Consider the following 26,791-nt stretch of genomic DNA (forward strand, 5'->3'; position numbering starts at 1 on the left):
ACTTTATCAGAGAAAAGATCCAAGATGGATTGCTTATCACTGCCTATCTACCATCCTCAGAACAGCCTGCGGATATCCTTACTAATGCACTTGGGAAGGCCCCTCACACGTATCTAATGTCCAAGCTAGGGATGAAGAACATCTTCATAGCTCCTAGCTTGAAGGGGGGTGTAAAAGAATTAACTAAATGTGAACAAGTCCCTAATAATACTAGCTGTAATTGTACACTGTAAAAGATGTAAACATGTTTAGCTGATTAGTTAGTTAGTTAGAATGTGTCAGTAAGCTAGTTAGAGGAGGTTAGTCATAGCATGTGATTATAGATAAGGCAATGTATGCATTGAATCATTATTCAAGAAATCAGTTTTTCTTTTCTTCCTCATTACTTCTCTGTTCCTCTCAACCATACTCTTCAATGGAGTTTTTACTCTTTTAATTCATCTTCTTAACAGTTACTCTTTCAGCACTTTCTTGAAAATGCCAAAGGCCCTAGACTGAGCAACTAGAGCTAATTGTCGAACACTTGCAAGAAAAGCTAAGACAGTGGTTCTTGTATACATTCTGAGAAGGACAACCCCCATATTCCAACTTCGTGCACTCAGAAACCTTCACTTGTGGTTAAACCAACCAATGCCACTATTCATGTTATACATAAACAATAAAGCAACAAACATAACCTTTTTTTAACAAAGCAAACATAGAACCAGAAAATCCAACAAGTTGAAATGGTAAGAGTAGAATAATTTAATGTGAAACAAAAAACCCATCTACTAAAGAAACTGCCAAAACGTAACCTTTTTTTTGAAAAAACCAAAACATAACCTGATTATTTTTGTCTTACTTTATATAATAGAGAGTCAATAAAAATTTTATGTGATTTTTATAAAATTTTAAGTTGTTACGTAACACATAATTTCAAGAGTCAATCAATTATTGAGATTTACAATATTTATTGCATAGTTTCCAAATTAAATAATACATGTTACTTTTTTGTTCAATTTTATTTGACAAGATAGATCAATTTTATGAATCAATCAACTTCTTTTTAATTAAAAATTTGATAAATTTATTCAAAAAAATATTTTAAATTGTGAATTATCATGATTTTTATGCAATTTTTAAACACATAAAAATTAAATACATGTGCAGCAGCCAGACAAACATGTTTATCCCCACTTGTATATTAATTTTTTTTAAAATAAATTAAAAAGGAAAGAAAAAAATGAATACATGTGCAGCTGCCAGGCCCTGGTTATCCCTACGGCATAAGGGATATGGGATGTATAGAAGAGAGGGCAGATCTTTCAGTGATTAATTAGGTACATTGAGTTTCATGTCAGGAACAAGAGAAGAAAGAAGACGAACCAAACATAGTAACTATAGAGAAGCTAAAGTCGAGAAACTACCATAATTAACATTTGTGTACATATATCATATAGAGATTAGATCATATGTTTTTGTTGTTTGATATTAGTAGCCCCCATTTGTTCAGTAAGATGTTCCATGTTCTGAGTTTTATCCCATCCATTTATTTGTGGTTTGGTTTCACTTGTGTTTGAAATATCATCATCCATTGCAGCATCAGGGGAACAAGGGCTTTGGAGAAACTTTTCCCAGAAAGGGTCACCCACACTAGGAAACTCTTCTATTTCATCCAGCAAACCACTCTGCCAGTCAATATCAGCACCAGGAGACAAACAACTACCAATAATATCTAGTCCCACTTTTCCCTCAACTGCACTAGTATCCATGAAAGAATCACATCCAATCACATCTGTATTGTTTTCAGGCAAAATTCCTTGCAACTGTGATAACTCAGGCATAATCATATCGGATGCAGAAAGTGAACCAGGATGCAAATCTTCACCTCCTACCAACGGGATTATGTTTGACAATTGATTGTTGATGATTTCGGAACATGTGCCAAGATGAGATGACTGCATCTCAGAAGTGGCTGGCAACAAACTTTGACCTGCAATTGCTGAAGCTGTATTCAGCAAGGGCTTCCCAGAAGTTGGTGGGACCTCCTGAAGAGTGACTCCCGAAACACGACCTGAAGATGCATTAGACTGTGGTGAACCATCACCAATCAGGAAACTTTCAGGACTGTTGCTGAAGTTATCTAATCTAGGAGATGAATCTAGTTTTGAAAGCTCCCTCAACATTGCCTTTGCTGCCTCATTTATCCCAGGTTGGTACTTAACAATCTGTCCATCCGCAGGAGTAACGGATGGATCCTGTGATTCAATATCCTGCTTAATCCTTCGTTTCTTGCTGCCTTCAGCTATTCGCTTATTACTCTCATTTTGCTGCTGAACAAACTGTGCCAAGAATCCAGGCCTGTTGACAGCTTTTGCCAGGAACGACATCATTTGTTGTTGTCGCAGCTCCATACCTTGAAGGCGCTGCACCATCCCTTGCAACTGATTGTCAGTGGCTTGCTGCTGTTGTCTGAGCCTAACCAGCTCTTGCATAAGCACGTTCTTGTCCCTTTTCAGCCTCTCAACCTCTTCTTCAAGCCCAAATTTCCCAACCTCGACACAAGCCCCAACGGATGCACTGTGTCCAGGTGGCTGCATCTGTTGTTGAGCATTTCCATGTGGCTGCTGCTGTTGTTGAGCATGTCCATGAGCAGGTTTACGTCGACTTATACTTTTAAGCAGGTGCTTCTGACCTCTTAAGAATCCCTCATTAGCAAATTCCCAGCGGTCTGGATCAACCTTTCTAAAACCCTGTATTCCCACAAAGGCATGAGTAGAAGTTTGATAAACAGTACAAAGATCACTGCGCCAATATTTTGAATTAAAGGCAATTAATCAACAACGAGTTTGCCAAGTGGCTTTGTTTTTCACTAAGATCACTCGTCAGGTTTACTTTGCAACCAGAAAGAAATCAATAAACAACTCAAATATCCAACCACACTTCACAGAGTAACTTTGTTTCCTCATATAAGCTTTTCGGTGAAAAATTAGCATGATTTGAGAATAAAAGAACTGTTTCAGAAATACACCCCCACAACAAGCGTACACATAGGTCTCAAATAAACAAGCACCTCTTCCCATAGGACAAGAAAAAGAAATCATTCGAAACAAGAAGCATAAGTGAAATCATATCCAACTCACTGTAACTGCTCCCGCATCTACCTCATGGTTACAAAACCCATAATTGCAAATTCTTTCCTAGATAAATACCCCTTTGGGGGGAAATAGTAAGCATTACTTCAGAATAGACTGACGTCAGAACAGCATTAAGATGGTGCTGTTTATACCTCAAAAAGAAGAGAAGAGAGAAGGAAAAGTAAAAAGAGGTGGAGAAGCATTCAAGGTTTTACAAAAGTTTAAGAAGGCACAGATGTAGCGAGAGATAAGAAAATTTTTGGAGAAGAAGGCTGTTCTTCTGTCAAGGAAAAAGACAAACTCTACGCAAGCAGAACAGATAGAGATCGTCACAACAACCCAATATTACGTTCCAAACATGTGACATGCACCTACCCAAGTCCCAGGCTTTACTACCTTTAGCATTGAACCAAAGCATTAGCACAACATTGGCACTCAAGGCACTTTAATAATCAGGAATTACCATTAAAGTGAACAGCAAGTGAGATATAGCCACGAAAGGATAGCAAAGGACCATTCACATAAGAAACTGACCATACATAACAACAACAACAACATAACATACTCAGTGTAAACCCACAAGTGGGATCTGGGGAGTGTAGGGTATGGGGAGGGTAGGGTATTCCCTACCTTTGTGGTGTACAGAGACTGTTTTTGATACATCCTCGGCTCAAATTTTTGTCTTCCCTAGACTCTTTTTTCTTCTCAATTTTTTTCATTTCACTATCACATCTCTATCACCTTTATATCACAAAAGAGAGGGAACGAAATAGATTCAGATAACCTTTGCTCTTCTACCACAAGTCACATAGTCACACCAAAAGAGCTTAACACTCGGGGTTCTATGCCCAAACCCTAGTTCTACAAAGATCTTCTGTTCATAACCTCAAAGAAAACCAGAGAGATACAAATATTGAAAACCAGTGAGATCATGCTTCACTAAATTGCAGCCTTCATTTGGTCTCACAACAAATTTACAACAAACTAGAGTCCACTGGTGTTTTGATGTCAACCATGATTTCGTTCTTTTTGCTTTGACTGATTTCTGATACTTAGATCAGATAGACAACTGTGTTTTACATGAGGCTTGAAGAATGTCAAACACCTTTCCTTTGGGTCCTTTGGATTAAATTAACCTCCTAAGCTTAATCACCTCTTCTTGTCTTCCTAAGACTCATTTTTCCTTCCTTTGGAATTACTAAGAGTTATGGTAAAAGCTCTTCTTCGTCAATGGTTTTCCTTAATTCATAGAAGAACAAATGTTAAGGAAATGCCAAATACTCAAAGGCTTAACCTGAGCTATTTCATTCTCCTCTTTTTATTGTGATAGATATGTGACAGAACAAAAAATTCTTGGGAAGAGAAAAGGCAAGTCCCAGGAAAAAAGTGACAAAAAGTTGATAGAAATGCAATGGTGAAAGGAGATTTCCTAAGAAGAGGAGAAAGCGTTGAGGAGACGAAAATGTCACAAAAAGATGACAGTTAAAGGAATATTTCATGAGGGTGTAAAATGTCTAGGGAGGACAATATGATGATTAAAAATGGCAGGTGAAAAAGTAGTACTGGAAGACAAAAATAAAGTTATATAGGTGGGTAAGTTTTCTAAGAATAGTGAAAGTTTTAAGGTCAGAAAGGTGATATGGACATGATGGAAGAATTTACTGACAAGATAAAAGCGAAGGGAAATGTGAGGGGTTTTTGGGATGACAAAGAAAGAGTTAGAGATTAGCAATCTAGTAAGAGTAAGACCCAAACGTATTAGGATGATAATATTTCCAGTCATATGAATTATAATATAAGAAAATTCTAAATGGATTCCCAAATTTGTCTATATGCTTCCTCCAAACTTCCATAACTCACTTCGGGATCTTTGATGAGTCCCTGCAATAGATAAATGGCTCCATATATACGCTAGAATCCCCCACCCCTTCTACACAGGAGATTAACACCTTTCCCAACCTTCAAATCCACAAAAGGCAAAACAACCACCTTTTACACGGAGAAAGTACTGGAAACAAGGTCAGGAACCTAATTTAGTCGAAATCAGATGAGGTGCAATAGGGAGAAAGATATTTAAACATCATAGCATCAACCTGAAGCTACTATATTAGACCCCCTCTTCATTTGGGAACCGCAGTGATAACAATACAAGTTACCACTGTCCAAATGTTGATGCAGATATTGACAGTCCCATGATCAGTTTTATTGGTCAAGATATATACATGCTTCCTGATAGATCATCTACTTGATCACACAATAAGAACACACCTTTATTTTTTATAACCAAGAAATTCTGAAGGATTGGTCGCATAAAGTTCGAAACTCAGTGGATAGTGAGCCTGGCCATCTATAGTAACTACCGTGATCTACTTAAATCAGGCTTTTGACCGGCAGAATCCGACCCTTGACACGCCTAATCCACAAATCAGATATTGTGATCTTACCACTCCAAAGTCACAGGGGTCACATTAAGCACAACATAATAATTTTTCACTATCTTTTTATTTTACTGGTAATAATAATTGTTCATATTCTTTGGGAAACTAAATCCTATATTGATCTTAAAGAGTAAAAGATGTTTTCGTTTATGTAGTAAGCGAAATATTATTAAGGCACCCAGTCGATGCAAAGATACAAAAAGTTGGATCTGTGCTCTAAGAGTAGAAGATTGAAACTCAATTTACACATTAAATTGGACTGCACTAGCTATAATAAAAACATAAGTTGCAGGGCGGAAGGCGCAACACTCAAAGATGTCCTCAAATGGATCATTGAGGAAATAGGGCACAAGAACAATGCACATGATATTCATAACAAAACAAATAGCAGGCCTCCAGAACAGCATTCTCTAATTCAACACACATTTTATTAAATTTTATCCCAAGGTTGAAAAAACATTAGCATTCCTTATTTACAAAAATCTGTTCTTTTAGCATTCCAATTAGCAATCACCATCAACATCAAACAAGAAGTTATAATCATCCAGCCATCACGATAACAAAAACAAACTAGTTAGTCTCGATTCTTCATTAAGCATTTGGATCAGTTATAGTTGACAAAAACCCAATAAAAAGCAAAAGGAAAGAAATGCATACATAAGTATTCAGCTGCCGAACAAAGCTGGAGAAGTTATTATGCTTAAAGTACTTCGGAAGTAGGTCTTTAGCAAACTCCGGAGGATCCCAAACCACAAAACTATTATTCGTAGGACTCCACGACACGATCTTATCCGTACTCGGATCATCCACCATATCATACGTCTTCACCAGAAACGGCGGCGGCGCATTCGCACTGGGTATCGGCGCCGGCGCCGGCGCCGTCTGCAACATTGGCGCTCCTACTCCGTCACCGACAGCAGCCTTCCCGCTGCCATAAGAATTCGGCTCCATTCACGATAAAACCTACCTCAAACCGGAACTATTCGGGTCGAGGTCGAATGAAATCAAACTCCGATGATAAATACACTACATGCTATGCATCAATTGAATTTGGAATATCATCCATGGATGGAGGTAGAGAAAAAACCCTAGGTTTATAGAGAGAGAAAGTGCGAGTGAGTGAAGTTTTTAGAAAGAGAGATGATGACTGAGATGAACCGGCGGAGGTAAAAAATTGGACTGAAAAGGTTATTATTAAAATAAATAAATTGCAGTGACCACGGTAGAGGTGAATAAAAAATTACCAATTTACCCCCTTTTTTAATTTTGTTTTGGACTGGAATTCACGGGGTAAGAGTGAAAGCTCACTCATGTTTTATTAATAATAATTAAATATACACATTAAAAGATTATATACAAATTACTTTTTAAAAAAATAAGAATAAGGTTGACTACATACCAATTTAGGGGGGTTCGTGGGTTTGAATCGGTTTATAGTTAAAATTAAAATCAACTAATCTAGTCATATCATAGGTCTAAAAGATTTCACTTCTTCATTCTTCAAGTCGTGTCATAGATCTATAAGCTCTCTCTCTTATCCCTTATCTTATTGTCTTTAGTATGTGTTTATTAGAAGGGATTATGCTTCAAGGAGTGAGGGAGAAATGTTGGTTGCGATATGGCTATGTGACTTGATAGATTTGAGATTATAGACATTGATGTTTTATTTAGTATGAATGATGCTTTATTATTGCCTTTATGTTATAAAAGATGTTTAGAAGAATTGAGTGGTTACTCCCGAGGGTCGAAAGTGTGCCTACCTAGCAAGGTGATTGTGAGGTTATTATTAATTGGTGGTGGGAACCGACTTAGCTATGATGATTTTTGAGGTATGTTGATATATTGATTGAATAAGGTTTTTGAGTAAGGTCTAGATGGGTTGAGAGAATAGACTCCTCTACGAAGGGTAGGAGTGTAATTCACCTTTGTCTATAATCATCTTTTGTGATGAGGTGAACTATTCGTGATGCTTAAAAAGAATTAGTATAGGCTTGCTCCCAAGGGGGATATAAGGTTGTTGAGTATTTTTGATGTGAATAAGCTAGGGTTACTAGAGATTATCACCTTGAGAGGTGTAGTGAGTAAGAGAAGTTTTGTCCCGGTTGCTAGGCGCATGTAAGATTATGAGTAGAGTTAGTAAAGTTTCTTGTAGGTTAAGGTTACAAGAAGAGAAGGTAAGCAAGTTGACTCTAGTAGTGGGGAAGTGAAACCTCAAAAGAAGAATGGGTTTTATGCTCTCCAATCTAGAGAAGATCAAAAGTGAATTTCTTATGTCCCTTTCTCATATGTGCTTCTTGTATGTTATAGAAAATTTTCAGATTTCTTGTCTTTAATGACTTGCTATGATGGACTTAATATTGTACTTGATATGATTGATGTTTAGAAAAACATGTGTGGGCTTGCTCCCAAGGGTAGATAGTGTGTCTATTCCATAAAGACTTTACATGATTATGTGTTACTATGATCTATATATGTATGCTTATGAAGTTGTGAAGGTCTTGTTAGAATTGACCTAATTGCATTGTGTTGCCTCTTGTTGTAGCATACTTGAGTCAATGTGCAATTTTTAGGCTCCATGAATTTATGTTGAGCATGTTACAACTAGGAGATATTAGTTCCTCCTTGGAAATGAGTAATATGTTCCATGCATGCATTTTGAGTTGCATTAGGTATGTCTAGATTGAAATTAAAGCTTCCTTGGTTGGGTGTATGCATTTAGAAATAATGCATACTCGATGACGAATGTTTAGAAAGTTTATTCGAGGATGAATGTTCCCAAGGAGAAGACATTGTTGTACCCCGGATACTAGAAGACCAAACTAGAGTCACTAGTTAGGATTCTAAGGTTTGACGTAGTGAAATATTGTCGTGTATGAGACTTACTGTGTTGTGAATGAGGGGTTTAATGGTTGATATCAATGTAGGCATTATATATAGTATACTAGATGACCTATAGGTGTTTGGTAGTTCAGGGGAAGGGTAGCCACCAAGGCAAAAGGGCAAGCCCAAGCCAAAGGGCCAATTAGGTTGTCCAACCTTAGCAGCCACTGCCTAAGAGTTCACAACCACCTTCAAGACCAGTGATGTGGACCACGGTCCGTAAAGGGGTCCTTGAATATGCCTTAGGCACTTAAAAGGTCAGAACAAAAGGCCTAGACACTACTCCAAGTCCACGAGGCACTTCACCAGCCGTTGGCTTGACCACGACCCGTCAAAGTACTCGTGAAGGTGCCTTAGAGTTTTGGGGTGGTTGAGGGACAAAAAAGGTTGGAGGGGATAATGGTCCATGGACATCTGGGACCACCACAGACTGTAGTGCCCTGGTCGTCAAAGTGGTCGTAGTGCTTGGGACGGGACTGCCAAGTTGGGAGACAATTGGGTAAAATCCTATGCAACTAGGTTTAAGTGGGGTCGTTTTTTCTATGTATTTTATTAACCTATTTAAACTATTTTAAGTATTTAATCCTTAGTTTTAAGTCACTTTATATTAGACGCAATTCAAAACCCAAAATCACTCCCTCTCAAATATTTCCCTCTCAAAAAAGAACCTCTATTAAAGAAGAAGCTAGGGTTGAAGCTAAGGTCAAGATCAAAGGCTCCATTGACTAGGGATTTATTTAATTTATGTTTATCTCTTCATATATGGGTTCTTCCACCCATAGAGTCCCCTAAAATTTTTCCTAATTTGTGACGAAGAACCTCAATGAAGGTATAGTTACTTTCAATGCATGTGTTTTAGGTTGGTATGATTCCAAATGGTTGGATACTACTTGTATAAAAAAACAGAATAGCAATTATAGACAAACTCTAACCTAAGGGCAATCCAAAAAATAAAACAGTACTTAAAAACGAACAAAATACAACATAATAGCAAACTAACACAATAAACACACTACTTAGCTTCTCTATGAACATAAATACAACAGGGTAGCAAATTAGCAGCTTCTGTATGAACATAATACTAGGAAGAACAGAAATACAACACTTGACGAACATAATACAAAATTACGCGACTTAGAGAAAGGGAAAAAATAATTTTATAAAAAAATATCGTATATTGTGGTGTAAATATACACCTAACACTATAATTGCAAGCCAAACATAAGATTTCGCGCAATATTGATCTTAATTTCAAGAATCAGACAGAAACACTAAGAAATAAATCACAAACTCAAAATAAGAGATAAAGAATTACTAAATCAGTTGATAAACTTCTAAATGAAGTTGACAATCCACAACAAAAACATAGAAATAAGGTTGAAAAAAAAAATACTTTGGTTCTGTCTAAAACAAACACATCTCTGGGCTTTCTGTTTTTATTTTTTCTTTTTTTTAACAACATTGCCCAATTGGACAATACCTCGGGGATAAGCCAATCTATATACCAAGTCTCTTCTCACTTTAGCATAGCCATGATCACCCCATTCATCGCCCCAATGATTTTTAACTTCATAGTATTCAACTCCATTTTTAATTCCCCATCCTGTTATCAGTACTGAATGTGCTTCACTATGGATCCGAACAGCAGCCCCATCTTCAACATCAGTAGGGTTTTCAACAGTAGCCTCATCTTCAACAACTCCCATATAAACTTCCTAGGTACAATAACAGAAAGCAAACTATCAAAATATAATTAGGGTAATGTTGGAATAAACTAACTTTACAATATACCTATATACCTCTCCTTTGAAATCCATGGCACTCTGATTGCCCCAACCATAGGTTGATGTCGCAATACTTGATTAATTTGCTCATCGGTCACCAAGTCCTCAAAACCCACTCTTTGCCATTTTGCAGCAATATTCTCCGTACGCACTCGAACGACCTCCCCAATTTTATATTTTACCTGCTACCATGCATGTGTTAGCCAAAAATAAATAATCAATCTAGTTTTCTATATATTTGTAGCCAACCTCATTTGGGAGCGGGTCAGGAAAATTAATGTCCCAACTAGTGTTTCTCTTGGGATAAGTCGTGGCTTCATACAACCCAAAGTTCCTTGCATAATAGAGAGCATCGACATGAGAGCCAAAGTAACATCCAAGAGTTGCATTCCTTTTTCGACCTTGCTGTGCATAGTTAAAACTTCTCGGCATTTGGTCAGCAATTTGTTGGGTAGACAATTCAACCGGAGTTGAGTTGTAGTCTACCGCAAACAAAGCGGATACTGCTTCCGTTGTACTATAAGCATAGCAGATATCTTCAAAATTGAAATAGAAAATGAAGTTAAATTCATATCCTAGTGAAAAATATACTACAGTAATATTAATATACTTACGCATGCCATTACGATTATTATGAATATATGGGAGAAGTATTTGAGTAGGCTCATTTCTTAAACTAAACCCAAAATCACCTGCCATATGTTATAGACTACAAAAACATAAAAGGAAATCATCAAACAACACACAAATGAATAGTCTATCAGAAATAGAGATAGACTAGAAAACTTGCAATTTTACTTGCGTGAACATACAAGTTCTTCAATTCATACATAAACATTATAAAAAAAGTAAAAAGGTTTCTCATTCCACTGGACATTCTTCCTGCAAAAACTGTTATATCACCATATATAATTATAGTGTTGCTCGATCTATAAACCAGTATGTACTACTGTTCTCATCATGCTACAAGGGAGTATTTACTTTTAAGGTCCTAAGCTTAATAAGAAGGAAATGGAAACAGTTGGGAAGATGTCAATTACTTGAAACAACAAAAAGAGCAGTATCTATGTTCTTGAAGTATTTGAAACATGAGTGGGAGGGACAGCCCGAAAAACATAATTTAGGAAGAAACAACCGAATAAATAACAAGGTTCTGGATCCAAAAAGGCATCGAAAAACCTTCTAGGAGCATATAAGTCAATCATCAAAAGACTTTTCTGGTCCACAAACATGTGACGGTTTTTCTTAGAACCAAGATACTAAAAGGTATTATGAGAAGGGAGCTTCCCATTTGGATTACACAAAAGTGACTCAAGCGAACCAGCTACAAGGGAGATAGGTTTCTTCAAGTGGCATGTCATGTAAAAAGTTGGGACTTCTCTATTTCTCTACTTCAGCTCCATGAAGAGCATGCATCTTACTGGTATCGAGGGGATGTTTGTTCCGGAAATATGCCATAAGCTACTTGATATATATGGGTTATCCTATTGATTAAGACAACTAGTGAAGTCCATTGCATCGAAGAACTACTGGTTCAATAAATGAAAAGACACACTATCAGTGCAAATCAGGAATTTAACAGTACCCTTTAGTAAGTATTTCTGCATCATTTTGGACTTGAAATGTACCTTGTCAACCCACCCCTCCATAAGTTCTATATCAAGATTTTTTAGTTCTATCGTCATGAACATAAACAACAAGACCTCATCAAGGCAGTCCATTTCATCCACCCTAACACTATAGTTATTGAGCCATATCAATTTGAGAAAAAAGATAGTCCGGCCTCTGAAACTTGTTGTGCAACAACAAGCCCATGTAGATTTATGAGCTGCAAACACAATGTCGTTACCAACCTTCTGGGGATTTACAGAGTTAAAGGAGCTAAGCTTGAACAGTAAAATCCATGAAGTAGGTTCACAAATTCAACTTTATTTGGGGTTTTCAACATTTTACCAATATCTTCTCAACAAAGATTCAGAAGTTCTTAAACAAGAAATGAAGTATGTTCCCTAGCTAGCTAATTTTCAGGAACATCAAACTAGAACCAATAGTTTATCTAATAATCTAGAAAATGAAAAGGGTCTAAGAAATTTCTCAAGATTTTCCATATTAGAGAAGTATTACATTTAACAGAAGTTAAAACTCATTTTCGACATGCATGATCAAGAGTACTTGCACATTAAATTGGATTATCGTATTTCTGACACAAACTAAAGCTACAATCACTAACTTGGATCAGAAGAAACACTAAGCAGGAGATCTGTTAACAAAAAAAAATGAAAATTTTTACTAACTCAAACACATACATTCATAAAATCCAAGCAAAGAAAATGATGAATAAAGCACTCACTTTGAACGGCCAAAAATGGAAAATGAGTGTTTCTTGGTTGTGATAAAAAAAAAAGAATGTTCATTATATACTGGTACGTACTGGAAATGGACTTACCGATCTCAGAATCAAATCAGTTTCATAACCGCATTGTTTGTTATCGTTTTTTCACTCATTTATGAAATTACACAAAATAGAAAGATAAAAAAACTAGATAAATACCAATCACCATCCACTCTAAATCCTTACTTATAAATTTCACTAATATAAAGTACTATATATTATGACATATATATAGCATGGAAAAGTAGTTTTACAAAAAGATTTTATGAGAATGATAATGAAGCTAGCCGCTAAATTATAAAAAAAAAATTATTTGCATTTTATATCATATATAAATTTGAATGGAAATATGTACTTAATTAATCAAACTACTATGATTTACTACAATAACCACCGTTATTTAATTAACGGAGATAAGTATCGTGTAAGATTTAACAAGTAGAAATTAGAAAACAATAATATCATGCATATTTTCGTGCGTAGGATTTTTAGAAATTAAAACGAGTATTTTTATTTCTATTAGTCAAGGAAATATAAAAGACGACATAAAAGAGATTCATCTTGCTAATAATATAAATGTCCGTTTAAATTGACTTTTAGTAATTATCAGCTCTTAAGAGTATTTAAATATTGTAAAAATAATTTAAAAGAATATTAAAAGTAAGTACCCCTATTTTTTATTTTTAATTTCAAAATTACTGAAAATTAACTTTCAAAGAAAAATACATACTTAGCTATGCATTGAACTTTATATACAGTGAAAATAAAAGGCTTAAGTCATCTACAGCCACTTAAAGTTGTCCACATATTTCATTTAGGCACCTTATCTTAGACTTGTTTCAATTGAACACCTTTTTTAGTTTAAAAAAATACCTATCGAACATATTTTGACAATCAACTAAAAATAAAGATGGTGTGTCATACACTCACAGCTGACATGGCATGGTAGCTAATAAAAAAGAGACATCTGGCATTGGGCCCAGAAAAACACAATTAAATAAATAAAAACTATTTTTTGAGAAAAAAAAAATTAAAAAAGAGCAACCTTCCCTTTTCTTCTTCTTCTTCCCAGAACCACTCCCACCCAACCCCAACTTTAAATTCCACATTTTTTTACCAAAAGACACAAAATCGAATCATGTTTCGAATAACCATTTTCACTTTGACATGTTTCCTTTTAATTTGAAATTATATGTTTTCTTTCCGATCAACCCACCTATCCCTCTCCTTGAATCTAATTCAATATTGGAAATGGTATTTCTTCCAATCACACTTTTTCTTAATCATTAAATAAGATTTGTTAAAATTGAAAAATAATAATAACAAGTTTTTGTCCAAAAAAAATCTATTCATATCTTTTTTCATCATAATTAATAGGACTTCGTCAAGATATTTGAAACATAAATCAACATAAGAAAGAAAAAGAAAAAGCAGAAGAAGAACGATAGAGGGTGAGAGAAAGAGAGAGGTGGAGGTGGTGGTGGGTAGCGTATGTAAAAAGATTATGAAAATGGTGGAAGAATAGTTGCAGCAATATTGGGGAAGAAGATGTATGTTTTTCTTCTTTTTTTTTTGTTATTTTTTTTAAAAAATTAAATTAGGTGTAAAAGTTAATGGAAAAAAAAGAAAATATATTATTTTTCATAACTTAACGCGCTCAAAGAAAGTGTACTACACATTTTTTGCCATGTCAGCATTTTGTGTTTAATAAAAATGATTTTTGAACAAATAAGGTGTTCAATCGACATATGGATGAGTTAAGGTGTCTAAGCGAATTTTGCGGACAACTTTTTAAGTGATTGCACAAGACTTAAGCCAAAATAAAATGTACTATGCCATGCATTGCATTGCATACATGCCCCTTCAAAAACAAAGACACGAAATTCTAGATTACTAGATATATTAACATTTATAGAAAGTCAGCGTACTTTTTGGCAAATATGAATCATAACATGGATATTGTTTCAACCAAATTATGTTAATTTTAATATTTAGAAATTAGAGTTAAATATATTCTAAATCGTATATTGCTTTTTATTCAATTTAATTGTTTTTTTTTAAAAAAAATAGTGAAAAAAAATCCATAGCGGATCTGAATATCGGGCTTGGTAAAATATCCACCTCTTCCCCTACCCGAATTCTTCTCTCTGTTTTTTCTCAATTCCAAATCCAAATCGGGAACTTTCGCCGGCGCCGGCGAGGCTAAAGGTCCCGTTTTCTTCACATAGATTCCGGCGTTTGTTGTAGTGGAAGTGTTCCTGGAATTCATCTATTACTGTATGTAGACATCGTTGTGCGCTTTAGATAATTGATTATTGAATTTTGTGATTGGAAGCACAAGTTGAGCTTATGGAGAAGGATTTGAGTGACAATAGACATTGTAGGAGAAGGAACGATGAGGATGTGAAGAAAGTTGAGCGGCAACGATATAGGGATAGAAGCAGCTCGGATGATGATGGCGGAAGAGGTGATAGGAGGGCGAGGAGGCGAACAATTGAACATGAACGTGGTGATGATGATGATGATGGTGGTGGTGGTGGTAATAATGGAAGGGATGATAGGAGGTTGTCGAGGCGAAGAACTGAACGTGGAACTAGGGATGATAGCGATGATGATTTGAAGCGGAAGAGTCAAATAGATGAACGTGAAGATAGTGCTGAAAAGGGTTATAGGAGGCTAAAAGAAGAGCAAGAAGAAGAAGAAGAAGATGAAGGTGACAGAGATAAAACGAGGGAGAGGAGGAGAAAAAGTGAACAGGTAGATGCTGATGAGAAGGATGATAGGAGGGAGAGAAGACTAAGAAATGACCGTGAAGATGATGCTGGAAGGGATGACAGAAGACAGAGGAGACCAAAGGATGGAAGTGAAGAAGATGATGAAAGGAGGGATGGTAGGAAGGAAAGCGCAAAAAATGTAAGCCAAGTTGATGAGGACGTTGAAAGAGATGATAGAAGTAAGAGGAAACGTAGACATGAAAGTGAAGCTGATGATGTAAAGGACGATAGAAAGGAGAGGAGTCGAAGGAATGGAGATGAAAGAAACGATAGGAAGGAGAGGAGTCGAAACAATGGAGATGATTGGAGGGAGAAAAAGCAACGGGAGTCTGATGATGAAAAGGTGCAAAAGAGAAGGGAGGGTAGGGTTGATCGGTATAATGACGGTAGAGAAGGGGATAGGAAAGAGAAGAGTAGGAATATAGAAAGAGAAAAGAAGGATGATGGTGATGCCAATGATACAAAGGATACAAGGCAAAGGATTGGGGCTGATAAACATGGAAAAGACAATAATAGGGAAGATAATACCCAAGAAGATGGGGCTCTGAAAGCCAGTGAGGTTTCCAAGGTGCAAAAGCAAGATGTTAATTTGAATGTCGATACAACAAAATTGGGCAGGAGTGGGGGAGTGTACATTCCACCATTCAAATTGGCTAGGATGATGAAGGACGTTCAGGACAAGAGCAGTGTTGAGTACCAGAGGATGACTTGGGATGCTCTGAGAAAGAGTATCAATGGACTGGTGAATAAAGTTAATGCAGCAAACCTCAAAAACATTATTCCAGAATTATTCGCAGAGAATTTAATTCGAGGGAGGGGTTTGTTTTGTAGATCCTGTATGAAGTCCCAAATAGCTTCTCCGGGTTTTACTGGTGTGTTTGCTGCTTTGGTTGCAGTCGTTAATACCAAGTTCCCTGAAGTGGGTGATCTTTTGTTAAGAAGGATCATACTGCAGCTGCAAAGAGCTTATAAACGTAATGATAAGGTTCGTATCTCTTGCTTTCGTGCTTGCAGTACATTTTTTATTTGTGCAACATACTGTATTGTTCTTCTACAAATGATAAGGTTTGTATCTCTAGTAGTGCGGTTAGTCTAATTACTTCAATGCAGTCCGAATCTGTTCATAACCTTGGCTGGACAAAAAAATCTTGTCATAATTTTTCTTGCCCATAATTTTTCATGCTTGCAGCCTCAGCTGTTAGCAGCTGTCAAATTTATTGCTCACCTTGTGAACCAACAAATCGTCCACGAGCTTATTGCTCTTGAACTACTCACGGTTTTGTTGGAGAAACCTACTGATGATAGTGTTGAGGTTGCAGTTGGTTTTGTTACAGAATGTGGTTCAATGCTTCAGGACCTCTGTCCACGAGGATTACATGGTGAGTACGCATTGGAAGTTTGTTATAGAATATTCACGACTTATATTTTCGTTATTTATATAAAGATTTTGCTTTGGTTGCCATGTTAATACCTTTCTCCTTTTAAATAGGAATCTTTGAGCGGTTCCGTGGTATACTTCATGAAGGAGAAATAGATAGACGTGTTCAGTTCTTGATTGAAAGCCTATTTGCATTGCGTAAAGCAAAATTTCAGGTGAGTTTGCTTTTTAATTGTTTTTTTAGTAAGAAATACTACTCGATAATTTATTGTTCTCTGAGGCAAGATTATATTTTATCCCTTACTTATCAAAGCAAGAATATTAGATCCCTTACATGCATCCTACTCAGGGTTACCAAGCTGTGCGTCCAGAACTTGACCTTGTTGAGCAGGAAGATCAATTAACACATGAAGTCTCTCTTTCAGATACAATAGATCCAGAAATTACTTTAGGTATGTCATGATCGATTTTATAGTAAAAATATTAAAACGGATTTTGGAGGCTACTAGATATTTTGTTTCGTGGAGCAACTATATGGAATATCAATTTTTATGTTTGCGTTGCATGCTCAGATATTTTCAAGCCGAATCCTAATTTCCTAGAGAACGAAAGAAAGTATGAAGAATTAAAGAAGGCAATACTTGGTGATGAATCTGAAGAAGGAGACTCTGATGCCGAATCAGAGGATGAAGATGACAATAAAGATGAAGAGTCTGAAGAAGAAGATGAGGAGCAAATGCAAATAAAGGACGAAACAGAGACAAACTTAATCAACCTTCGGAGAACGATTTACCTTACTATTATGTCTAGCGTTGACTTTGAAGAAGCAGGGCATAAGCTGTTGAAAATCAAACTAGAGCCTGGTCAGGAGGTTGGTATCATGATCTCTTATATTTTGTGTTGTTCTGCTACTGTTGAGTCATGTCCTTCGTGAAACTGTGTGCATGCTTATATGGATTGACATGCCCATATATTTGCATGTGCTTTGAGTTTCAAAAGATAGTAATGTCACCTTTGATTTGTTAAACATTATATATAAAGGGCTATAAGTTAAAAAGGAAAACGTAATTGAAGATTGAAAAAGGTGTAGGAAAACTTAGTTTCTGGATACAAAATAAGAGTAGAAATAACCAAAACATGAGCTTCCATTGAATCTGACTTCTCCTCGTATTTTTCATGGATAGAGGCATTATCATTCTGTCATGCATCCCGTAAACCATATTTCTCATGTTCCGTTAAACTGATGGTTGAGGAATCAGATGGACATGGACGTAGGGTAACATGTAATTGGCTTACCTTGTGGTCCATGCAGGTGGAGATTCATGTAGCCCACAATGCAATTTCTAACATTGATAAATTGCGGAATTAATTAACGCATGCTTCATTTGTAACTATCATAGGAGGACACAAGTCACCTGCTACTTCACTGTTTCTTTGGACTAGTGGCATCTTTTATTTCACTTCTGGCGTCTATCAGGTTCTTCCCAGCAAATAGTAGTTCTCTTGGAACATCCATCACAACAGAATATGGGTCGAACCTTTGTGTCTGCTCCGGGAATGTTATAGAAAAGAATGTAGGCTTTTGAAGGGGTTGACAGTTCTACTTATTAGATCAAGAGTACACTTCTTCATCTATTTTTTGTATATTGATGCTTTTGCTTGATGTACTGGAGTCTAGAGGTACCAGAACTTCAGTCACATTAGTTAAAAAGAAATAATACTGGACATCTACACCTTTGTTGGTTTAATATATTAATATGTGGTTTGAGGCTAGTAATTAGTACACCAATTTCGTTTTGATAAAGAGTACTCCACCTAATCTTCAACTAAGTATTTCAGTTATGCCTGAAAAAGAGAGAAAAAGAAAAGAAAAAGGAACACATTCTCTTAGATTACTTCACTCTAAAGTCTCAATGTCAGGGAAAGATTAGATTATGGTAAAATATTTTAGGACTGGATAGATTCAACATTAGTATGACTATTCTTTTGTCAGCAAGTAACAGATTTTGGTAGCCTGGTATTTGTACTGGTTTCTCTAGGAGATGGAGACTTCTTAAAGTGAACTGAGTGTGGTGTTGTACATTTCTGGTTGTGCATTTGTGTGTGCGTGCATGTGGGGGTACTGTAATCATTCTGTCCTGTGGCAGTTAATCGTTCTTGTATTAATTAATAACTTTTTGAGAAACTGTGAAAAAGAAAAGAAAACTGATTGATATTTATTTGATCCATGCAGATGGAATTGTGCATAATGTTATTGGAGTGCTGCAGTCAGGAGAGGACTTATCTTCGTTACTATGGACTACTGGGACAGCGATTTTGCATGATTAACAAAATCCATCAAGAAAACTTTGAGAAATGCTTTGTGCAGCAGTACTCCATGATCCACCGGCTCGAAACTAATAAACTTCGTAATGTCGCCAAGTTTTTTGCTCATTTGCTCGGCACTGATGCTCTTCCTTGGCATGCTTTGGCTTATATACGGCTGACTGAGGAGGACACAACCTCCTCTTCTCGTATATTTATTAAAATCCTATTCCAGGTTCATTTACTTTGATCTCTAATACTCTTTGTTTCTTTCAGACATGTTACAGCTAACTGTATCTTTGTACTCATCAAAAAGAAAACTAGCTTTATCTTTACTTTTTTAGAACTCTCTTTAGTATGAACAGGATCAATAGTTGTTTCTGAATATTTATTTTATGTCAAAAGTTGCATCTGTCCAAGCATATCAGTTTTTTCCCTTGTTTTTTTACAGGCAGGCTGGGGATGTATAGTAGACATTCATTTGCAGTAGTATCACATATTTGTTCCATTAGCTTCAAATTCACTAAAAAATGTGTGATATATGCAGGAAATGTCGGAGCACCTTGGTATCCGCTTGTTGAATGAGCGTCTAAACGACCCAACCATGCAAGATTCTCTCGACTCTATTTTCCCAAAGGACAATCCCAAGAATACAAGGTTTGCTATCAACTTTTTCACTTCCATTGGTCTTGGTGGAATTACTGAAAATCTACGAGACTATCTAAAGAACATGCCAAGGCTTATAATGCAACAACAAAAGCCCATTTCTGAATCGGATGATGAGTCTGGGAGTTCTGGTTCAGAATCTTCAGGATCTGAATCATCATCAACCAGTTCTGACGACAGTGATAGTGAAAGTGATGATAGTCCAAGGAAGCGGAGGAGGAGGAGAAGATAGACGAGCCATGTATCTTCGAAGAACAAATTCCCAAATTGTACGATTGGGCATTGTCTTCAAATTCTAGAGTTGATGGGGACTCAATTATAGAAGAAATATGAATATTAAGACTGCAACCAAGGCGAGTTTTGTGTAAAATCTTGGAAAAGGACGATCAACATCTCAAACCATGGCCTCAGGAAGTCATGAGCTCCTCATAGAATTGAAGCGCGTTTCTCTTGGATTGTTATTTACGTGGGCAACCATCCTGAAACTCTTATTTGTCTCTTTTTGCACTGTCCTATTACACCATTCTAAACTCTGTGTAGCACTGGACAAAGTAAGAATAAGCGAGTGGTACGCTATTTCAGCTTGTATCTGGTGGATGATTTGGAGTGTAAGGAAGTGGAGATGTTTTGAAGGGAAGCAGAGCTTAGTTCTAAGATTGTATCTTGTTATTTTGCTTTACAGGAATGCCTCTCTAAAGACTTGAGGAGGGGTATCTTTTGCTCAGTTGTTCAGGATCCCACCACTAGATTTGTGTTTTTTATGAGTACAATTATTCACCAATAAAGGGAAGTTTAGGGGAACCTTATATTGCTTGGAAACCTGAAAATTCAAACTATTTTTAATTGTTCTGTAAAAGAAACAGGAGGCATTGAAGCCAAGCTCATACATATGATAAGTTAATTATTCCAGAATGGAAACAAAAATTGTAACTAAATAGGCAGCAGCTTTGTAAATGACAGCTTATATCATGAATAAGTTGTGGACTAGAGTCGTTTTATCATGCAAGAAACTTAAGAATCAAATTTTATCAACAAACCAGCCATCAACATGGCAGCAACACCAATTGCAAACATAGCAGACAAACCTCCACCCCCACGCCACCACACAGCATATGAAACTTCACGTCACAATTGCACAACTTTTCTGGTGTGCCTAAAAGATTCATGGATCACACCACAAGCATACTTTATGGTGCCTTAAGAACATGGTCAATTCCATTGATAAAGAGTTTAGGATACTCTTTCTCCCATATCAAAATCGTTTGATCATACAGCAAGTACTATGATCACAATTAGAAGTATGATCCCAAATATCACCAGAAGCAAGCAGGTCTGCAGAAAAGAAAATCCGTTAAGAAATTATATTTGACGATATATGTGCACTGCAAGGAAATATAAGATGGAAAGATTTATGAATCGTGTGTATAAAGTGGCGAGTCATGAATGTTAGTAATTATATTTCCACCTACATTTGATAGGGAAAATGATGAGGTTGAAAGATTCAACATCATCCAAAAGGGCTTTAGAATTAACCCCACTTCCAGAGACAGATGTAGTCTCTTGGATGTGTGTTCATCTCGACCCACTATATGTTGTTCTAATAACCGTGGTTTCCGGACAAGCTTGTGAGCACCTTCATTAATTCCACAGGTACCTGCTATATCCACCAGCACAGGTATCGGGGAACTCTGTCCCACCAAGGCTTGTGGGAACAAATCACCTTGTATCTACTGGAGTCTTAACTTGAAACCTCATGGTTCTTAACCCACTTAATTGACCACTAGGTTTTATCGTTTGAAGCATAAAAAGAATCGTCTTTATTCTGAAGGCCTAGCGAGTTCACTTTTTTTCTTCAAAGGCAATCATTTTCTTTCCTGGGGGCTCGAGCCGATGACTCGCTTGTTCAATAGTGGTAGCCGGTGTTGAAGCCACTATTTTCATTAAATTATGGTTAATTATTATATTTGAACCCATAAGTTTAGAAGTGCAGTGAGGCAGTGTAAGAACTTTCAAGAATGAATTTGGATCCGTCTCTGCCCACCTTCAGCACATCGTAAATTGTCCCACTCCTAAGATGAAAAATCCAACCTCGCCAAATTTCTCATCATACTGTCACTAAACCAAACCTATGAAACTAATCGCATGACTTGATTTATCGTTATGATTCATGAAAATTTCCACCCACAACTGCCTCATAATGGCACTTCAACTTTGGTACCACAACCGTGCCCAGAAGCAAGTAGCAGCGTTATTTATTTTGGTCAAAGTAGCAGCAGATTGGCGTAACTACTCTCCGTTTCTATTAAACCATGCTGTAACTAGAACATCTAGTTACCAATTAGTCATAGCTTGCAAAATGCAGCACCTTAGTGCTATGGCAGGTCCGATCGTCCACATCTAAATTCTCGAAGATTCAAGAGTCTTAACATACAATTTCAAATGGAATATAGGCAGAATAAAACTGAGCCAGATTTATGTTCAGGGAGAATTTGTTTAAGTAAGGAAGTACCAGAGATGAATTTGATCTTTGGGTCTTTGCAGCTTTAGCCAGTTGCGATCTCCCCAGTGCAGTAGCAGCATGAGAATTCTCAATGTTGGAGCCGATATCATCTAAGAAAAAAGAGAATCCTATATGTCAAATAATGTCCTCTAAAGATTTGAAAGTTAAAAACAAAGGGAAGTGATTTACCAATCATAGTTCCTTGCTCGTGAACAAGCACCGCGAGATCCTTGAAAATCTCATTCACTTCACCAATCTGTTGTTGTACTTCTTGTATTCCAAGATCTCTTTCCTCGATAATAGCTTCATTAAAAGCAATCTCATTGTCTAAATACAAAACATCCTGTCTGAAGCAAGGGGCACATGGAACACAAAACAACCAGATCAGAAGTGAAGATAAATATCTTAAAGATGCTAGACAGATGTCAATGCAACTTCAAAAGATGGCCAAGAAATGTGAGTTTTCAATTTATTGTTCCATGGAAACAAATGAATTTTCATGTCAGTGCTCGTATTTAGGGTGAATTATAATTCAACTTGCTCTGTTCCCTTTCCCAAGTTTGATGTGGACAAATGAATGCCTAGGATTTTATGAAGATCTAAATAACTACATCTACCTCATCTTTTCACAATAGAATAGAAGATACATTAATTCACATTTAATAGTTAGCACAATTTTTTGATAAGGTAAATCATTTTTAAAAACAAATGGAGAAACATAGGAACCTTGTAAGTACAACAAAAAGTAACTAGAGATAGAACTCTCCGATGCAAAATTTACAAAATCTTGCTCCACCCATCAAATATCCTCCTATGTGTCTCTTTCCAAATGACCCACATGATTGCTAAAGGATCAACACTCTATGCCCTTGAGCTTCTCTTTCCCTTCCTATGAGTTCAACTTTGCAAAGGCTCTTTGACTGTACCCGGCATCACCCGTTGCATCCAGAACAAATTGAGGACCACCCTCCATAACCGATTAGCCACCTTATAGTGCAAGACAAGATGATCAACATTTTCACCTGCACTCTGACACATGAAGCACCAAAGATAATAGATCTTCCTCTTCCATAAATTTACCACAGTTAAGATCACGCCCCTAGCTGCCAACCATACAAAGAAGCAAACCTTAGCTGGTGCTCTCGGAATCCATATGGACTCTTTCTCTCAATGCCCTTGAACTCCAAAAGTAACCGCATGGAATCATTCATCAAAAGACAACAGTAACAACACATAAATTTAATATCTTAACGCCCATAGGTATGTCATTTCCCAACACTCTAAGCCCCGATCTTCATTATCTGATTTTTCTGTACCACAGCAAATAGTCCTCTATCTAATTCGCACTAACCCAACAGTTGTCTAAGGACCAAACTCAAAGATGAATTTCATTTCCCTGTGTGCCTATAATTGATGGCTATCCTGCTGGTGAGTTTTAGCAACCAATTCAACCATCAATGTTTTTCAACTAAATGCATCTCTGAATTCTGATAAAACAAGTCTAACTGATAATCTAGACACAAGCGCAAAAACTAGTAATAATTATAAAAAAAAAAAAAGAGTAATAGGACTAGACTAACTCACCTTCTTGATTCCACAAGAAGAGCTCGCTGTTCCTGACTCTTATCTGAGGCAACATCTACCTCACTGGCTGTGTAACTGCTTACCACGACATGGTACAAGTTAAGGGTATGAGCAAAAATGTGGGGAACAAATATAGATGAAGGGCATGAGCAAAAACGTGGGGCAACAAATATAGATGAAGGGTATGAGCAAAAATGTGGGGCAACAAATATAGATGAAGGGTATGATTCAGTAAGTCTATAAAAATGGGACTGTAGACTTTAGAGTAAGCACTAGAAGTTTTTTTTTAATGTAGTTCTTCATATGCCAATAACTCTGTTAACTAAAAGAGAAGTCCCATAAAATGACCATTGCTGCTAACATTACCTAGAAGGAAGAACGGCTTGGGGAATGAAAGGTGTATATGCTGTCTCCCTCTCTGCTGCAAGTCTCTGAGCCTTTTGAAACTCTTTTAAGACAGCTTGAAAATCTTTAGCAAGTTTAGCATCTGTTATTTTCTTGCTAGCCTGAGAAAAAGCAGCATGAACTTAAATTCATACAAGTAAGAGAAAAGATAGAATAAGAAGATGAGGAAATAAACATCAGAGTTCAGACAGTCGGCCACTTCCAAAAAAGAAGAAGATGAGAACTTAGTATATAAGAAACTCACAAAGAAATAAGATGAACAGTATTTTTAAATATATGTGACCTGAAAGGGCATACCCATCAAGATCAACAAAAGTGACGAGGAGAAATATCGAGCTCTTTGGAACTTACACTAACATCAGCATGATGATCTGTTTCACTTGCTTGCTTAAGTTTTGCAGATGTATCTTTGACTAACTGGCCAATATGAACCCTTGTCTTGTGCCTGCAATTGAGCAAAATTAGCACAGTTACCACCAAACAAATGTTTGATCAAATGCCAACTACTACTTTTAACTACATGCTAAAAGGTAGGCAACATCTTTGAGCTCCGTTGGAACACTTGACACTGCTTCTAAACACTACTATTGGAAAAACCGTAATGTGGAGCGTCTGGTAGAGGTTAGCTAAAAATTGAACAGACAAATTTCAACATTTTCCAAAATCAATGTACTGCATTTTCCCCACCAACCTTTCATTTTCCGCATTTTCCCCACCACCCTTTCATTTTCCTAGTAACCCACCCCTAATGTCAACCCTCTTTTTTCCCAGGGAAGGAGTGAGACAACACTTGTCACCAGTCCATCCAGAAAGCATTTGATAAGTAAACAATTGCTCAGCCATCCTTAAATATCCAGTAGACTAAATCCACGATATACTTGTTACCTTCCACCATACCATCTAGCTATGTTCACCAAAGCTTGGACAGATAGCAAGCAATCACCTTTTTGTTTTTGCCTCTGACAAGAAATGAGAACCCGAACTCCATGGTGTGCCTCTACCGGGATTGAGAACCGGAGACTTCATTGACCACTAAGCCACACATTTAGGTGACCTCAATCAACAATCTATTCCAAACTAGTCATGATCTACTATATCCATTTTCAGCTCCTTTTGGATAAATCATCATAATTATACTATTTCATTTTGAATTCAACATATATCAACTCCCCTTAACTCTGAACTTTCGACGAGCTAAAACTAACATACACGCGATTCAAATAATCTGATACAAAACTTTGAATTGTTTATGACAAAGAACACTTACAACTTATCACGTAGCTCAGGTGTATCTTTTGGGGTTCCAAGTGTATTCACTAGCCTCTGAAACGTAGACACAGCAGTATTGATCTGGAAGATTCCAGAAGCCACTGCTTGGGTCGGGTCTTGCTTCCCATTTGTCTGGAACCGACGAGACCCCAAAGGTCGACCCGATTCCAAATCCTGAAAACTCATACTTTTGTTCTATTTCTTCGAAAAATCTCAACTACCCAACAATTAAAATCTACAGTTATATACACAGAAATAAATAAAATCAAATCTTGATCACAATAAGAATAATGGGGTTTGGAGAATTTGTAAGGAAATTGAGGGAACTTTGAGAAGTCCAAAATTTTCAGGTGAAATTCCCAAAAACCAAAAATCTGTAATTATATGTACAGAGACAAACAAGATCAATTTTTTATCACAAATATGTCAAGATTATGAAGTTATGGAAGTTGGTTTTGGGGAATTTGAAAGAAAAATTGAATTTTTGATGAAGAAGACGAGTAAAAATGAAATCTTTTTTAGCTTTCGAAAAGGGAAAAGGAAATGATTCTGCCTTTTGTGTGTGGCAGGTCTCATTGTCCCTTTGGATGTGACTCAGCTCAGCTGGTTGCCACTTGGCAGCTTACCTTTATATTATTCAAATTAATATATAAATGTGTCTTAGAAACACTTTTGTAAGATATGTTTATGTATTATGTCTATTCAAACATAGTATAATCGCCTACTTCATTTGAATCTAACGTGGAAATGAGAATCGATGTGCAAGTCGTGAGTGAGAGAAAAAGCTTCAAGTATTTGGATTAATATAGTTTTAAAAAAATTGGGAGGCAGATAAGGATGTTGCTCATTGTATTGGAGTCAGGTGAGTGAAATGGAGAGTCACATTTGTGATCTTCCAACAACAAGAATATGTCACCAAGACTAAAATCAGTTTTATTTAGTGGTTACATGAGTGAAGTATAGATCGATCGAGAGCGTCCACTTTCAAAAAATGAAAATAACGAGAATAAAGACGAGGATGTGTGAGAGATTAATTGTGGAGGGTTTGAAGAGAGGTAGAAGTAGGTTGAAAAAGTAACTAGACACAAGATAATATAATTTGGGTTCTACTTTTTACTAACTTTATTAATTGATATGACCTACCCTTGAATGCCTATTCAAATAATGTCCTGGTCTTTTCAATAATATAATTTGGGTTCTAATATTTGTCAAGTTAAACATATTGGACTATGACAGATCAAGGATTAAGTTGTTTGTATAAATTTGAATTTGAATTGTTCTATTATGAATTTTAATATAGT

The 26,791-nt window shown here is 36.5% G+C and overlaps 4 protein-coding genes across 4 annotated transcripts; 1 reads left to right on the forward strand and 3 right to left on the reverse strand.

Annotated features, from left to right (window-relative positions):
• Positions 1 to 1,280: 1,280 nt before the first annotated feature.
• On the reverse strand, positions 1,281 to 6,732 carry HSFA1A (heat stress transcription factor HsfA1a). The gene is made up of 2 exons (NM_001309248.1): positions 6,212 to 6,732; positions 1,281 to 2,732 (listed from the first exon to the last, which is right to left on the reverse strand). The coding sequence occupies exons 1-2, from the start codon at positions 6,503 to 6,505 to the stop codon at positions 1,443 to 1,445; spliced, it is 1,584 nt and encodes a 527-aa protein (NP_001296177.1). The 5' UTR covers positions 6,506 to 6,732; the 3' UTR covers positions 1,281 to 1,442.
• Positions 6,733 to 9,792: 3,060 nt separating this feature from the next.
• On the reverse strand, positions 9,793 to 12,597 carry LOC101268592 (uncharacterized). Its single transcript, XM_026032553.2, has 5 exons — positions 12,569 to 12,597; positions 10,833 to 10,927; positions 10,468 to 10,754; positions 10,234 to 10,400; positions 9,793 to 10,149 (listed from the first exon to the last, which is right to left on the reverse strand). Exons 2-5 carry the CDS (start codon positions 10,915 to 10,917, stop codon positions 10,044 to 10,046), a joined length of 645 nt encoding a protein of 214 aa, XP_025888338.1. The 5' UTR covers positions 10,918 to 10,927; positions 12,569 to 12,597; the 3' UTR covers positions 9,793 to 10,043.
• Positions 12,598 to 14,448: 1,851 nt separating this feature from the next.
• On the forward strand, positions 14,449 to 20,533 carry LOC101263922 (uncharacterized). Its single transcript, XM_004244353.4, has 7 exons — positions 14,449 to 16,369; positions 16,574 to 16,763; positions 16,874 to 16,977; positions 17,112 to 17,214; positions 17,335 to 17,633; positions 18,996 to 19,301; positions 19,614 to 20,533. The coding sequence occupies exons 1-7, from the start codon at positions 14,960 to 14,962 to the stop codon at positions 19,962 to 19,964; spliced, it is 2,763 nt and encodes a 920-aa protein (XP_004244401.1). The 5' UTR covers positions 14,449 to 14,959; the 3' UTR covers positions 19,965 to 20,533.
• A 145-nt stretch (positions 20,534 to 20,678) lies between these two features.
• On the reverse strand, positions 20,679 to 26,095 carry LOC101264234 (syntaxin-22-like). The gene is made up of 7 exons (XM_004244354.5): positions 25,489 to 26,095; positions 24,573 to 24,666; positions 24,183 to 24,322; positions 23,817 to 23,891; positions 22,422 to 22,579; positions 22,242 to 22,342; positions 20,679 to 21,064 (listed from the first exon to the last, which is right to left on the reverse strand). The coding sequence occupies exons 1-7, from the start codon at positions 25,674 to 25,676 to the stop codon at positions 20,999 to 21,001; spliced, it is 822 nt and encodes a 273-aa protein (XP_004244402.1). The 5' UTR covers positions 25,677 to 26,095; the 3' UTR covers positions 20,679 to 20,998.
• Positions 26,096 to 26,791: the final 696 nt, after the last annotated feature.

Source organism: Solanum lycopersicum, chromosome 8, assembly GCF_036512215.1.
Source record: "Solanum lycopersicum chromosome 8, SLM_r2.1".
Taxonomy (NCBI): Eukaryota; Viridiplantae; Streptophyta; class Magnoliopsida; order Solanales; family Solanaceae; genus Solanum; species Solanum lycopersicum.